This window comes from Pholis gunnellus, assembly GCF_910591455.1.
Source record: "Pholis gunnellus genome assembly, chromosome: 5".
In the NCBI taxonomy this organism is placed as follows: domain Eukaryota; kingdom Metazoa; phylum Chordata; class Actinopteri; order Perciformes; family Pholidae; genus Pholis; species Pholis gunnellus.
Genome location: NC_136531.1, coordinates 25,820,387 through 25,833,026, shown reverse-complemented (window position 1 = coordinate 25,833,026; position 12,640 = coordinate 25,820,387). Strand labels below are relative to the sequence as shown.

Genomic DNA, 12,640 nt, shown 5'->3' with positions numbered 1-12,640 from the left:
GATGAATTAATAAATAAAGGATGCTAAACATGACTACCAAGTAATATGGGTAGAAACTATTCAAACACACACATATATACTAAAATTATTATTTATTTTCCAGTGAAGGTGAATATATAGATTTTTTTTGACCTGGGTTTCACTTAAGTTAGCGCGTGTGCGTGCATGGCCACGCGCACAGTCTCGCGCTCCCTCGCCGTGTCTCTCTCCCTCGACACTCCGCAGACGGACGCGTCCACTCCGGGCTCGTGCAGCAGTCGCACGCCTTACTACTTCCAAAGCCGCATTCCAACATGACTTAAGAAGCGAAACCCGGCTCTTCCAGACAGCAGACGCGCTCAGCATCCCGGCAGCACCCATTTCCAACTTTTTCTTTCCACGTTCCCCTGCTCCTCTGAAAGCTCTCCGCTGCTCTGTTCGTCCTCCGTTCCCGGGAGATACAGCAGTTCCCTGAGGGGGAAAAGGAGGCTGCTCGTTTTTTGTTTACTTCGGCGATCCGCATGGATGAGGCAGCGGTAGAGGGGAGGTCTCTGCCGGGTATCCGACTCCGGAATCGGCCGACGAAAGTGATGCCGAACCTGAGGAAGGTCAAAGCGAGACGGAAGAAACGAAAGGAGTTGGTTTTAATCCAGATATGCTTGTTCTGCGGCTTGCTTCTGGTCGTGAAGGGGTTTTCCTACTTTGCGGAAAATTCAGGTGAGGATTTATCCGTGTGTGCAGCTCCTGTTTGGAGCTGAATACCTCCAGTAGTTTGCTTGTTTCTTTCATTTCTGTAGTTTTCAACAGTTCTCCAGTTAGGTTAACGCTAACTGTCTTTATTGTCCCAACAAATACACAGCTTCCTACTGTGCTAATAAAGAGACTTAAACGTTAGGCAGCTACATCCTTCCTGTTTTCACTTCATGCCATTTATCACTCTTAATTTCCGGAAGCTTACAGTGGGCTACATTAACTCAACGTCTAAGTGAACTGTTTGCTTGTGGTTTCATTTTAAAATGAAGCATGGTGTGTAAAAGCCTGTTCTTATGGGGACTCAAGTTCTTCTCAAATCTTCCTTTATTTATGTTCCCAAGCATTAGCATATTAGCATAACCCAAAACGGTGTGTTCCATAGCATTTAGGCTATGACATAAGAAGTTTATATTGTGTTAAAATATGTCACAACCATTGGCCCAGTTTGAAACGCTCCCATGGGAGACACAGCATCAAGGTGTCTGTACTGTCATGCAGGTACACCGCAGACTACCACGGAAGTTCACATATTCATGGGGAACTGTTCTGGGCTGAGGGATGCAGAGACTCCTGTATGTCCACACCTCTGAAATCAGGCCAGTGAGCCCCAGGGTATACTTCAGGGTGTATACCAGAGTACAAACCTGGGCATACACCAGAGTATACGCCAGGGTATACATCATGGTATACTCCAGGGTCAATGCCAGGGTATAAACCAGGGTAGACTCCTCTCCAGGAACATGTCTCTCTCAACTTCATTTCTAAGCTCTTCTGACATGATTAGTATTACCAAACAAATCCAAATGCAATCAGATGAAAACCCGATAAAGAGTAACTACTGCTGTATTTCCTAACAGCAAACATCTGTACCACTTGACTTAATGTCCGCATGATCCTCTCTTACTCTTTTTATCTGTCTTCGACTGTGCCCCCAAAACTCCCCTTGATTCCTGAGTCAGCGTCAGCTAAATTGAGATGTATTTATCACTTTCTATGGACAGAAGGCCTGCATGAATATTCATACACTCATGATTTGTGCATCATCAGTGGGACTCATTCGTCTTTCTTCTTTCCTCCCCGCTGCGTATCCTGGTTACATGGAACAGTGCTGCTCCCTGCATGTGCTTAACATCAGAGTTGAACAAGGGATGACTCTGTGGCACTTAATGCATTTCCCTTGTCCCTATTGTGTTCTAGTTAACTCTTAATCAGCTTGCCGGAATATCAATTAAAGTTGATTATTTATGATGCGCTTAATGAAGTTCTGCTAAATTGAGCTTGATGTTGTGGAGCTGGAAGCGGAGCACTCAACGCCTCCTCACAGTGGTGCATTAATCATTCCCACAGTCCTCTCCTCCTCTTAGTGCGCAAGATAGCGAAAGATAGAAAGAGGGAGGGAAGAGCAAAGTGCTGGCATGCAAACCTCACTGCTGCTGTAGCTGATGCTCAGTCTACCTGATGCTGTAGCTGATGCTCTAGCTGCTGCTCTACCTGATGCTGTAGCTGCTGCTCTACCTGATGCTCTAGCTAATGCTCTAGCTGCTGCTCTACCTGATGCTCTAGCTAATGCTCTAGCTGCTGCTCTACCTGATGCTCTAGCTGCTGCTGTAGCTGATGCTCTAGCTGCTGCTGTAGCTGATGCTCTAGCTGATGCTCTAGCTGATGCTGTAGCTGCTGCTCTAGCTGATGCTGAGGCTGATGCTCTAGCTGATGCTCTAGCTGATGCTGTAGCTGATGCTGTAGCTGCTGTTCTAGCTGCTGCTCTAGCTGCTGTGTGAGATGTGGTGAAGGTGAGGCCAGGTGAGAAGTTCAGCCATGCCCTGAGGAGTATTGAATAACTGCGCTTTATAATTTTACCTGAATCCCTCGCTTAGGCCAGACTTGTGGTTGGCAGGGTGGAAAGGGCAGTGTGCTCCTGCTGGGCTCTCTGAAGTATGAAATTAATTCATTGGTGTTGCTGCTTTCTTGAAGAATGTGCAGATGTAGCCACAGTGGGAGCCCCACTTTGTGCACTGTTGCTCCACCCCCCAAGAGGATTTTGTTTTGGAAAATCATGAAATTCTTCTTCAATGTATTAATCGGGGGGGGGGGAGATACCAAACTGGAACATCTGTGGTGCACTCCTCCAGCCGTTCCCTACCCCACTATTACATAAAGAATCAAACTTTAATGTGACAGAGAAGACAACCCTGCACATTAAAAATGAAACAAATTGCTTGACACGCACTTTTGTACCTGCGTCATCCCAGCAACACCCACATGTAACTGACACATAGAAAGGACAAGGTCCCGTTCATGACAGGAAAGGTAATATGGTAAATGTGCTGGAGTACATTAGAACTGAAACAATGAATCAGTTGATCGAAAATGTACATGGTAATTTAATAATTGTTTCTCTCTTTTTTCAAGCAAAAATGCCAAACCTTCTCTGGTGTCATTGTGTCCAATCAAATGGGAAGACCTCATTGTAGACTGAATATGTGTGGATTTTCTGAGGATTGCTCTTGGGTTTTTTCTTTACATTTTCTCACCTGAAAAGGAAATAGTCAGCCGATTCATTGATAATGAACAGAATCACCACAGCCCTAAAATATACTGTACTTGTAATGATCTGTATCTTCCCTGAACAAGTTTGTGTGGTATGCACAGAAAGTGGACACTGACTGCTTGCTCAGATTCAACTCTTCTTTCAGGCTCCTGTACACTGTGTGTGCAGAGCGGTGACAGGCCACAGCTGACGTGAGAGAAATCTCTAACGTTTGTAGCGCTGCAACCATTTGTCGATTAATTCATTACTCGATCAACACTAGACCAATTTGCTACTATTTTAATAATCAATTTATCCTTTATGTCATTTTTCAATATAAAATGCCAAACATCCCTAATTTTCAGCTTCTCAAGTGTGCTGGTTTTCTTAGTCATGACAGTAGACTGAAAATCAAAGCAGAAATAGGAATTTGCTGACATTTTACAGACTTAATTTATTATTTGTTGCAGCTCTGTACGTCGTTCACATTGTGACTGCTGCTATGACTCATGTTTACAAACCAACCCAATGAGATTCAGTCATGAAACGAAGCAGCAGGAGGAGCGAGCTAGCAGGAAACATATTAACCTCAAACTCCATTTGCAAAATCCACATTTCATTTCATTTCCAGAGATGCACAAAAGTCTTTAAGCTAATGTCCAAGTCAAGTCTCAAGTCTTTTAGCAAGAGTCTAAGTCAAGTGTCAAGTCTTAACAAGAGTCTAAGTCAAGTGTCAAGTCTTTAAGCTAATGTCCAAGTCAAGTCTCAAGTCTTTAAGCAAGAGTCCAAGTCAAGTCTCAGGTCTTTAAGCTAATGTCCAAGTCAAGTCTCAAGTCTTTAAGCAAGAGTCCAAGTCAAGTCTCAGGTCTTTTATCAAGAGTCTAAGTCAAGAGTCAAGTCTTTTAGCAAGAGTCTAAGTCAAGTGTCAAGTCTTTAAGCAAGAGTCCAAGTCAAGTCTCAGGTCTTTTAACAAGAGTCTAAGTCAAGTGTCAAGTCTTTAAGCTAGAGTCCAACTCAAGTCTAAAGTCTTTAAGCTAGAGTCCAACTCAAGTCTAAAGTCTTTAAGCTAGAGTCCAACTCAAGTCTAAAGTCTTTAAGCTAGAGTCCAACTCAAGTCTAAAGTCTTTAAGCTAGAGTCCAACTCAAGTCTAAAGTCTTTAAGCTAGAGTCCAACTCAAGTCTAAAGTCTTTAAGCTAGAGTCCAGGTCAAGTCTAAAGTATGTAAAATAAATATGAAATCGTCATCTAGATGTTGTAGCTGCACTGAAACGTCCTTGAATCTGTTTTGACTTTTCACTGTGACAAACATCCCCCAGGTTTTCATGTCTCCAGCCACAGCAGCGACCAGGAGAGATGGGGAGGGAGGAGGAAGCTCCTGCAGGAAATGGACAACAGCAGCCTAGAGGACATGGAGAAGGAAGAATCTAAGAACTGTACTACTCCAGGTAAGACAGAGACGAGATGAAAGAAAGAGGACACCTGTTCTCCCCCTCCCTCCTTTCCTCCAGAACAAATCACCCCACATGTTCGGTCTTCCTCCCCTTTCTTGTCCCCCTGTTTTCTCCTCCTGATGTGGGGTAACCCAGATTGTGGAGACAGATGATTTCCCATGAGCACAGGCTACAACAGGCTGCTTCAGCAGTTTTCTCATTCAGTCTCCGTCACATTTGTTTTTTAGGATCCTGCAGATTTCACTCTCACTTCCTCCACCTAGCTGTCCCTCTCCGTCTCGCACCAACTCTGTTTTCATCCCTCCCATTCCCTTCCTCTTTTCTCTCATTGTGGCCACTTCTCAGAAAAAAATCCCTGTTTCCATGGCGACCTTTTATCTTATCATCAACCAGCGACCTCTTTTTGAGGCACTCAAGGATAGCGTGTGAGGATGCTGAAGGCTTCTTGTTTGTAATTTTGAAATCACTCAGTCCAGATTAAAGGATTGACATAGGGCACTTGTAGGAGATTTTATTAAATGAAATAATGAAAGTTTACGCTTTAAAGTTATACATAAGCATGTCTTGTCATGTAGTCTAGACTATTTCTCATTGGATTAGTCCTGAATCTCACCATCACCCATATCTGTGGCTATTTTTAGATGGAAGGACATCTGACATTCACTCCTGTTATAATTGGTGTGTACATGGTAGGGTGTCGACATGGCTTCACTGCAGATCACACTGACATTTGTCTTTTCTGCTTTGAACGGGAGACGACTGACCTCCCCACTCAGGGAGAGGCCGGTTCTCTTGTGAGCTCATTAAGGAAAATGGCTGTCATCAATCTCCTTTCTCACCCTCCCAAGGTCGCTGCTGTCATCTATAGAGGGAGCGTAGGTCAAAATTCAACTTATTCTCTTATCCTGCTTATTACACAGATTCTGCTCTTTCCTTGTGTCAGGCTAAATTTACAGCACATACCCTGGTGGCTTCCACCCCGGCCACCCTCTGGAGGACTGCAAGTTTTTTGCTAAAAGAGACTATTTTCTCACTCTGGTGATTTCTATGAGACACAGAACTGTAGCCTTGTGTGGAGTTATTGAGTCATTCTTTATTCCACTGTTGAAAGGGAAGAATCTGTGTGTATTACGTAGCTGGTGGACGTCTGAAAAGAAGGACATTGAAGCAGTACGCATGAGCTGTAAAGTGAAAGCAGGTGCGTTCTGTACATTATGTCGCAGCTGATGTGTTTTTCAATGTCTGTAAAATGTGAGGGAAACTTCTATATTTCCGTCACAACCTTCTAGAGCCTCAGGTTGAAGTGACTTGTTTTGTCCAACCAGCTGTCTAAAGAAGCCCAGTATCCTGAGGAATTACCTTCATCCAGTGCCAGTGCAGGAAGTAGTTTTCCCTTCATGTAGCGAGGCAGAAAGTAAGAGGTGTAACTTATCCAACATATCCCTGAATGCAGTCACAAACACCCTCATTTTTTTTAACCATAGTCATGATATTTCCTTAACCTTAAAGAAGAACAGATTTTAAACATCAAAGTCTGTTTCTGGATTTTGGGACACTGCTTCTGCATGTATGTCTGTTAAATGCCCTGATGTGATGTCGATTGAGCCAGCATCTGCTGGGTCTGAAGACTACAAGTTAGAGAAGTAGAAACATCTGGAGGTGTAGAGTTAGAAAGAAGTGATGTTACCAGACCTCTGTAGCTGCTGCTCATCTCTGCCTGAGGCGCTGCTACGAGCAGAACGCACCACAATCTCTGGCCAAAGTGTCGGTGGTCGCGGTGCATTGTGGATATTGTAGGCTCCAGGTTTTGACAATGAAGAATATTGCGTAGAATACTGAAGACGATATCTCTGGTTTCTGGTTCGATCCACCATGAGTCTCTGTGGAGGTCTCTTTTAACCATGTTTTAACCACATTTTAATGGCAACCACCAGTTGCCATTAAAATGTTGGCATTAATATTTAAAAAGTATTTCATTGAATGTAATCAAGGACTTTGAAGAATCATTCACCTTCATCACCTCTCGACTAGACTACCGCAACAGCATCCTGTACGGCTCATCCGCCAAAATCATCAACAAAACTACAAGACATCCAGAACTCAGCTGCCCGTCTGCTCTCCCACTCCTCCAGAGACCACATCACCCCAGTCCTTCAAAACCCCCACTGGCTCCCCATACAGCAAAGAATTCTGTTCAAGATTCTTCTCATCACATACAAAGCCCTTCACAACCCTAAACCCCAACCTCCTTACCCCCCTACTCTGTCCAAGCATCGGACCTGGGGGCAGGGCCTTCTCCATCGCTGCCCCCTCCCTCTGGAACTCCCTCCCCCAGCAGCTCAGACATTCTCCGTCACTCGCCACTTTCAAAACTGGACTTAAAACTCACCTATTTAAATCTGCTTTTAACCTGTAAAGCTAGTTCTGAATGTTTTTGTTTTGTTCATTACAGATATGATGTCATTTATCTGCCTCGTGTATATTGTTATTGCTTTTATTGTTTCTGTTTTTATCAGTTAAAGTGCCTTTGAGTACCTTTTTTAATGCGCTATACAAAATAAAGGTATTATTATTATTAATATCCCGGTTCATGGTGACAGGGTAGAATTAAAATAATATTAAACAGGGACAAGTAGCAAACTAGGTTACCGAAACCAGTCAGATCACATCAATACTCGCTAGCGGCTCTGGGAGGCTGCACGTAGGCACAGCAGTGCTTTGAGCTAAATGCTAACATCAGCATGCTAACAGGCTAATGTGCTAATGTTTAATAGGCACCATGTTCACCCTCTCATGGTTGGTGTTATACTAGGACAGCTGAGGCTGAGCTGTTAGCTAATGACTCTGAATTCTGTCTCTGATGTTGGCGAAATACACTGACTCACTAAGCTCCGACTAACGAATCCCTTCTCACTCTTAGTCCACGCTGACCATCGCTTTCACTGGTTTAGATGACTAACGCCATTAACAAGCGCTGACATCTGTACTCAGCCAAAGATCCTTTGTGAAGGAAGTAATTCCACTCTGTTACGCCAGCGTACAATCTGGAGTATAGTTCCAACAACACCAACAGAGTGATACACCTTCAGTTTCATTCATATCAGGGATCAAGCTTGTGAAAAATACAGTGTGCCAAATTCAGTAGACTACACCTGGTTTTTCAATGTGCCGTGTAGCGCACACATCTAATGGACATTGAGGACATGAGTTAAAAATATAAGTTTCAGATCGCAATCAGGACTCGGACCACAATCGGGGCCAAACAACTTGGCTGAGATATCCCTACTGAAATCCATAAATGTCAACCTCATAGTGGCTCCAGAGGAAAGGTCAGGGCATCACATAGATGTTCCTCCTACTTTACAAAAGTTTATCCCAGATACTTGAACTGCTATCTCCAGATGTTGACTTCATTTGGAGCCAGAGTCTGGACCGGCGTATTGAGGTAACAGCTAACCGTACTATCTCTGTAAATACATTTATGATCAAATTGACACGTTTTCTTACCCAGACAATTCCTGAGCCTCCGACTCCACGACTACTTCACACCGAGCAGCTGTCAGTCACCCCTGTCCAACTAATTCATAACAAATCTATCAGAAAAGGTGAACACTTGAACACACATCAGCATGATAAGAACTGGCTTAACTGACAGAAACCAACCGACCCACAACGCTTCTAGTTGGAATAAAGTTTAAACTATTATTTTATCATCAACATTGTGTTTTATATTATTTCTGTCAATTGTCTAATCAACTGTGTGTGTGTGTGTGTGTGTGTGTGTGTGTGTGTGTGTGTGTGTGTGTGTGTGTGTGTGTGTGTGTGTGTGTGTGTGTGTGTGTGTGTGTGTGTGTGTGTGTGTGTGTGTGTGTGTGTGTGTGTGTGTGTGTGTGTGTGTGTGTGAGAGATCATGTAGAAGCATTTGTCCACAACCAGATAGCGTGTGAGAGACGCCCGGAAAGCAGAGAGGGAGATCTCCTCTCCCAGCCACACATGAAACAAGCCATTATGTTTCCCTCCCTGGTTTTAATTGTGAGGGCCCCGCCTCTTGTTTAGCTCCCCCCTCATCCCTCTTTCAGTTCTCTGTCAAGGAGCAAAGAGGGGAAGCACATGCAGTGGTTGGTAATATCTACATCCTGGTAACTTTCTGTCGGCCTCTTTGATGCTCCACCTTTATGGTGGGAAATAAGAAAAATCGATTTGCTTCTAAAGATTAGTCGTATGTTAGTTTTCATCTCCAGTAAATGCGCAGACACCCACACCCACGCACTCGATCATCCTCCTCCATCAAACACACAGTGCTGGTGCATTCGTCTTCTGCCCTTCTCTGGAACACATCTGCATACACAGGTGGTTAACCCTGAGCAGCTGTGTGTACAGTAGCATTGGCTGCGTGTTCCACGGATAGCGGTCTGGGTACCCCGATCACGTGAGCCCTCCCTCCGGGGGTGTTTCCCCTGAGGCTATCCTCCTCCGTTATTAAAGATCCTCTCAGCTCGGCTCCGACGCAACACTCCATTTTAGGAAAGGAGGCTGCTCTGACTTAATCAGGGCTTCCCTGTGAGAAGTGTGTGTGTGTGTGTGTGTGTGTGTGTGTGTGTGTGTGTGTGTGTGCATGCATGTGGCTGCAAGGTGAACCATTAGGAGGAGAGCTTTGATAAGAATAGTATTGATTGATGCGAGGGTGCTGGCCCTGGTTTCTGTAGCCAGTAGGAGTGAGAGTATGTTCTCATGGTCAGCCTCCTGACTCCTCCACATGTCCCAAGTAAGTAGCATCCCTGTAATCCAGCTGATGAATCAATGGAATCAGAAACACAATCACTCCCTAATACCTCCACTAATCAAATGTAAATTGACCCAGGGAGCTCCCAGAATGATTTCCTCTGAGAAATCAATTCTGCCATATTACAATATTAGCTCTGAGTGGGCTGCTGCTGCTGCCTCCCAACACAATGACAGCAACTGTATAACGGTTGCAGATGGAGGCTGGAGAGTGGGAGTCCTCTCTACATCAGCTCCTGCTGCTTCCCTCCTCCTCGCTCCCTCTTACTCTGCTCCACATTTATCCAACAGGACGTCTGTTTGTCTCCCTTTATCCCCTTGCTCATTTGTTGTCCTGTGTCTTTACCGTCTCTCTCTTTTATGTCTCCCCTCCTGTAGTTAGGAGGCCAGGTTGTTTCCGGCTGCAGAAGTGGCACGACGCACCTTTTTAAAGATTCATCCTGGTGTGATTGTGAGCATGTTGAAGCTGTTTCCTGAGTGCCACAGTTGTCCTCCTTGTACTGCTGCTGTCCCGGGAGCCTGGGAGGACATAAAGGTAGAAACAAAGTATTGCTGCCGGCATTCCAGACCTTTATAAGACTAATAGAGCGCTGACTAGATACGAGGGGGAGAGAGATGCAACCAAGGTGTGTATATATACGTATCCTGTCAGATGTACGTAGAATATGAAATCTTTTTAGGCCATGAAGGATTTGATCATTATAGAGTTTGTGCACGAAACACTTTGCAAACTATTGTCTTTGTGTTTACTGCAACACAGCAACACTTGAGCTCAGGGCTGCTGTTATTGAGAAGTAAGAAAGTCCATTTGTGTTGTTGCAGCAGTGGCACACAACTATAATCTATTACACACAATACCATAACCTTGTAAAATGATTTACAGTGTGTTATGTTAAAATATGCTACACTTTTTGCAGACAGTAAAAATATGAAGACTTGGGGGGGAAAAGTGATGACTTAAGATTTGTCATCTGTCAAAAATCAAAGAAAGATGAACACACAGCACTGTGACAACAAACAGAAGAGATTCTCTGTCCACTAAGCTGGCCTCATGCTGAGGAAATGGGAATGTGGATACAATCTTATTCATTACTCATTTTCATGCATAACTGATCATCATACAATGCTGTGTAAGGGGCCTGCTGCTTCTTGGAGGCACTAGTTGCTCTAAACATGCGTCTCTTCTTCTCTTCTATGATAAACCGCTGTCCTTACGTACTCCTCACTGATCTCAGTGCAGCACAGATGAACCACGAGCAGTTCAGCCTCGTACATGGATTCAATAGACGGAAGTTACCATGGTGATGTACACTGTTTCACAGTGAGTCATCGGTGTTGTAGTGAAGGCCAGGGTTGGGGCCCAGACTGAGCCCACGTGAGTTTGGTCCCACCGACGGACTTTGCTGATGTGCTGGTGGATGTGACACTGGATGGGATTAGTAGAGAGACATGGCTGACCAGAGAGCAACGGCTTCCTGATGTCACCATCTGTTACTAAGGAGACCTTTTACTGAGTCAGTGGGGACTGTTTTATATCTCTCTAGTCTTCTGAGCAGTCAAAGGGCTGTATACTACATTCACACTCATATTCACGGTCTTCAGCCTTCCGGAGCTATTTGGAGTTCAGTATCTCGCTCAGAGACGGAGATTCATAGATCTATACTTAGATTGCCCATCTTAATTATGCTGTAATGGTTGAATGAGCATGCACTTAATCCATCTTAATGCACATAGTAGCCTCAATCATACAATCCCAGCGGGGAGCTGTCTAGTATTACAGGAGCTACAGTGCAGTAATCCAGCCTCAAACACAGGCTACTGATAATCCATGATGCATTTACATCAGCCTGATGTATGTGCACGTGGAAAAATAATATTATTACCCAAACTGTTCATTGTCCACATCCATCAAGAGTTTACTGTGACTGGCTTTCTGGTTCAAGCAGACGTTGGGCACTTATTGTGGTTGTGGGACCGCGAGGTTCTGCTGTGTAACAATGAACGAGCTTTGTTTGGGTTTTACCTCCAAACACAGAGGTTCAGGTAACTTGTTTCAAACCTGTCTGATCATCTCACTGCTTTTGTTGAAGTACAAAAACAGAGACATTTGACTTGGACTGCTTCAGTCCACTTTTGACTTCCAATCCGTGAGAGAGTTTAGGTTTTCTAGTTTTGTAATCGGGCTCCTGATTGTGTAACTCTGAGTTTGGTTGATTAAAGACCGTATAACAGCTGATCCGACTCTGTCTTTGTGCTGCCACTGTTTTCCTGTTACAGCTCTCTTAATACCGGTTCTATTCTCATGGGCGTGTCCATACCCAGTTCATGTGATATGAAGTGATTTCAGTCGTAGCGGAGGGCCTCGTCACATTCCCTCACTGCCCCACCAACAAGACAAGCAGAGGATCAGTGTAGCAGAAGTAGTGAGTGGTGTGTCACACTCTAACCATGCACAAACTATTCCCTCCTCTTCAGCTGAAGGATGCACTCATGATATGTGTGTATGCGTGCGCGTGTGAGCACACCCGTGTATGTGTATGCATAGTGCATAGTGTGCGCGTGCTGCGCCAGGAAGGCAAAAAGCGGGAGTCCTTAAATGTCACATTACTCAGCACGGTAACTACGCTCACGACATGCGATGTGTCAGCCCGCATCACCATCGCCCACTGAGCATGTGCAGAACAGGCCCCCAGCCCTCCACGTGCGCTCGGAATATGCACGAGATGTAGACGGGGTGAGCTCGTACAGATCCCCGAGGGTGGGAGATGCAACTTTAATCGCCTTGTTTTGTTTGTTTGCTGAGCCGTCCTTCCCCTGGCTGTTGTCCTCAGTGTTTGCTCTTCGTTGTCCCAGCGCCATTAACTCATCCACAGCTTCACCGGACGGCCGTGACGTCAGCGTGAATTAAACCCCTTCATCATCTCTATCATCATCTTAACATGACAACTCTCTTTGCTCTACCTTCCTCCCCAGACAAGTCGATCTCCCAGAATGCTTAGCTTCCAGCTATTCGTCGGAAAGTCAGAATTGGTTTTCAGGGCGATTGCGTTGTGCCTCAGTGAACCACGTTAGAGCGTCTGTATCTTCTGTACTGTGACATCTTTCACAATGAAACAGAGTGTTTGAGCGTTAAACAGTTACAAGAGTG

The 12,640-nt window shown here is 44.7% G+C and overlaps 1 protein-coding gene across 1 annotated transcript in view; it reads left to right on the top strand.

Annotated features, from left to right (window-relative positions):
- Window positions 1–500: 500 nt before the first annotated feature.
- Window positions 501–12,640, top strand: part of LOC306696616 (sodium/potassium/calcium exchanger 3-like) — a gene marked incomplete at both ends in the record, with an annotated part of 42,291 nt that continues 30,151 nt past the window's right edge. Inside the window, 2 exons of the mRNA XM_079160277.1 lie at window positions 501–696; window positions 4,576–4,704. Coding sequence (XP_079016403.1) covers window positions 501–696; window positions 4,576–4,704 — 325 coding nt within the window. The remainder of the gene's footprint in view (window positions 697–4,575; window positions 4,705–12,640) is intronic.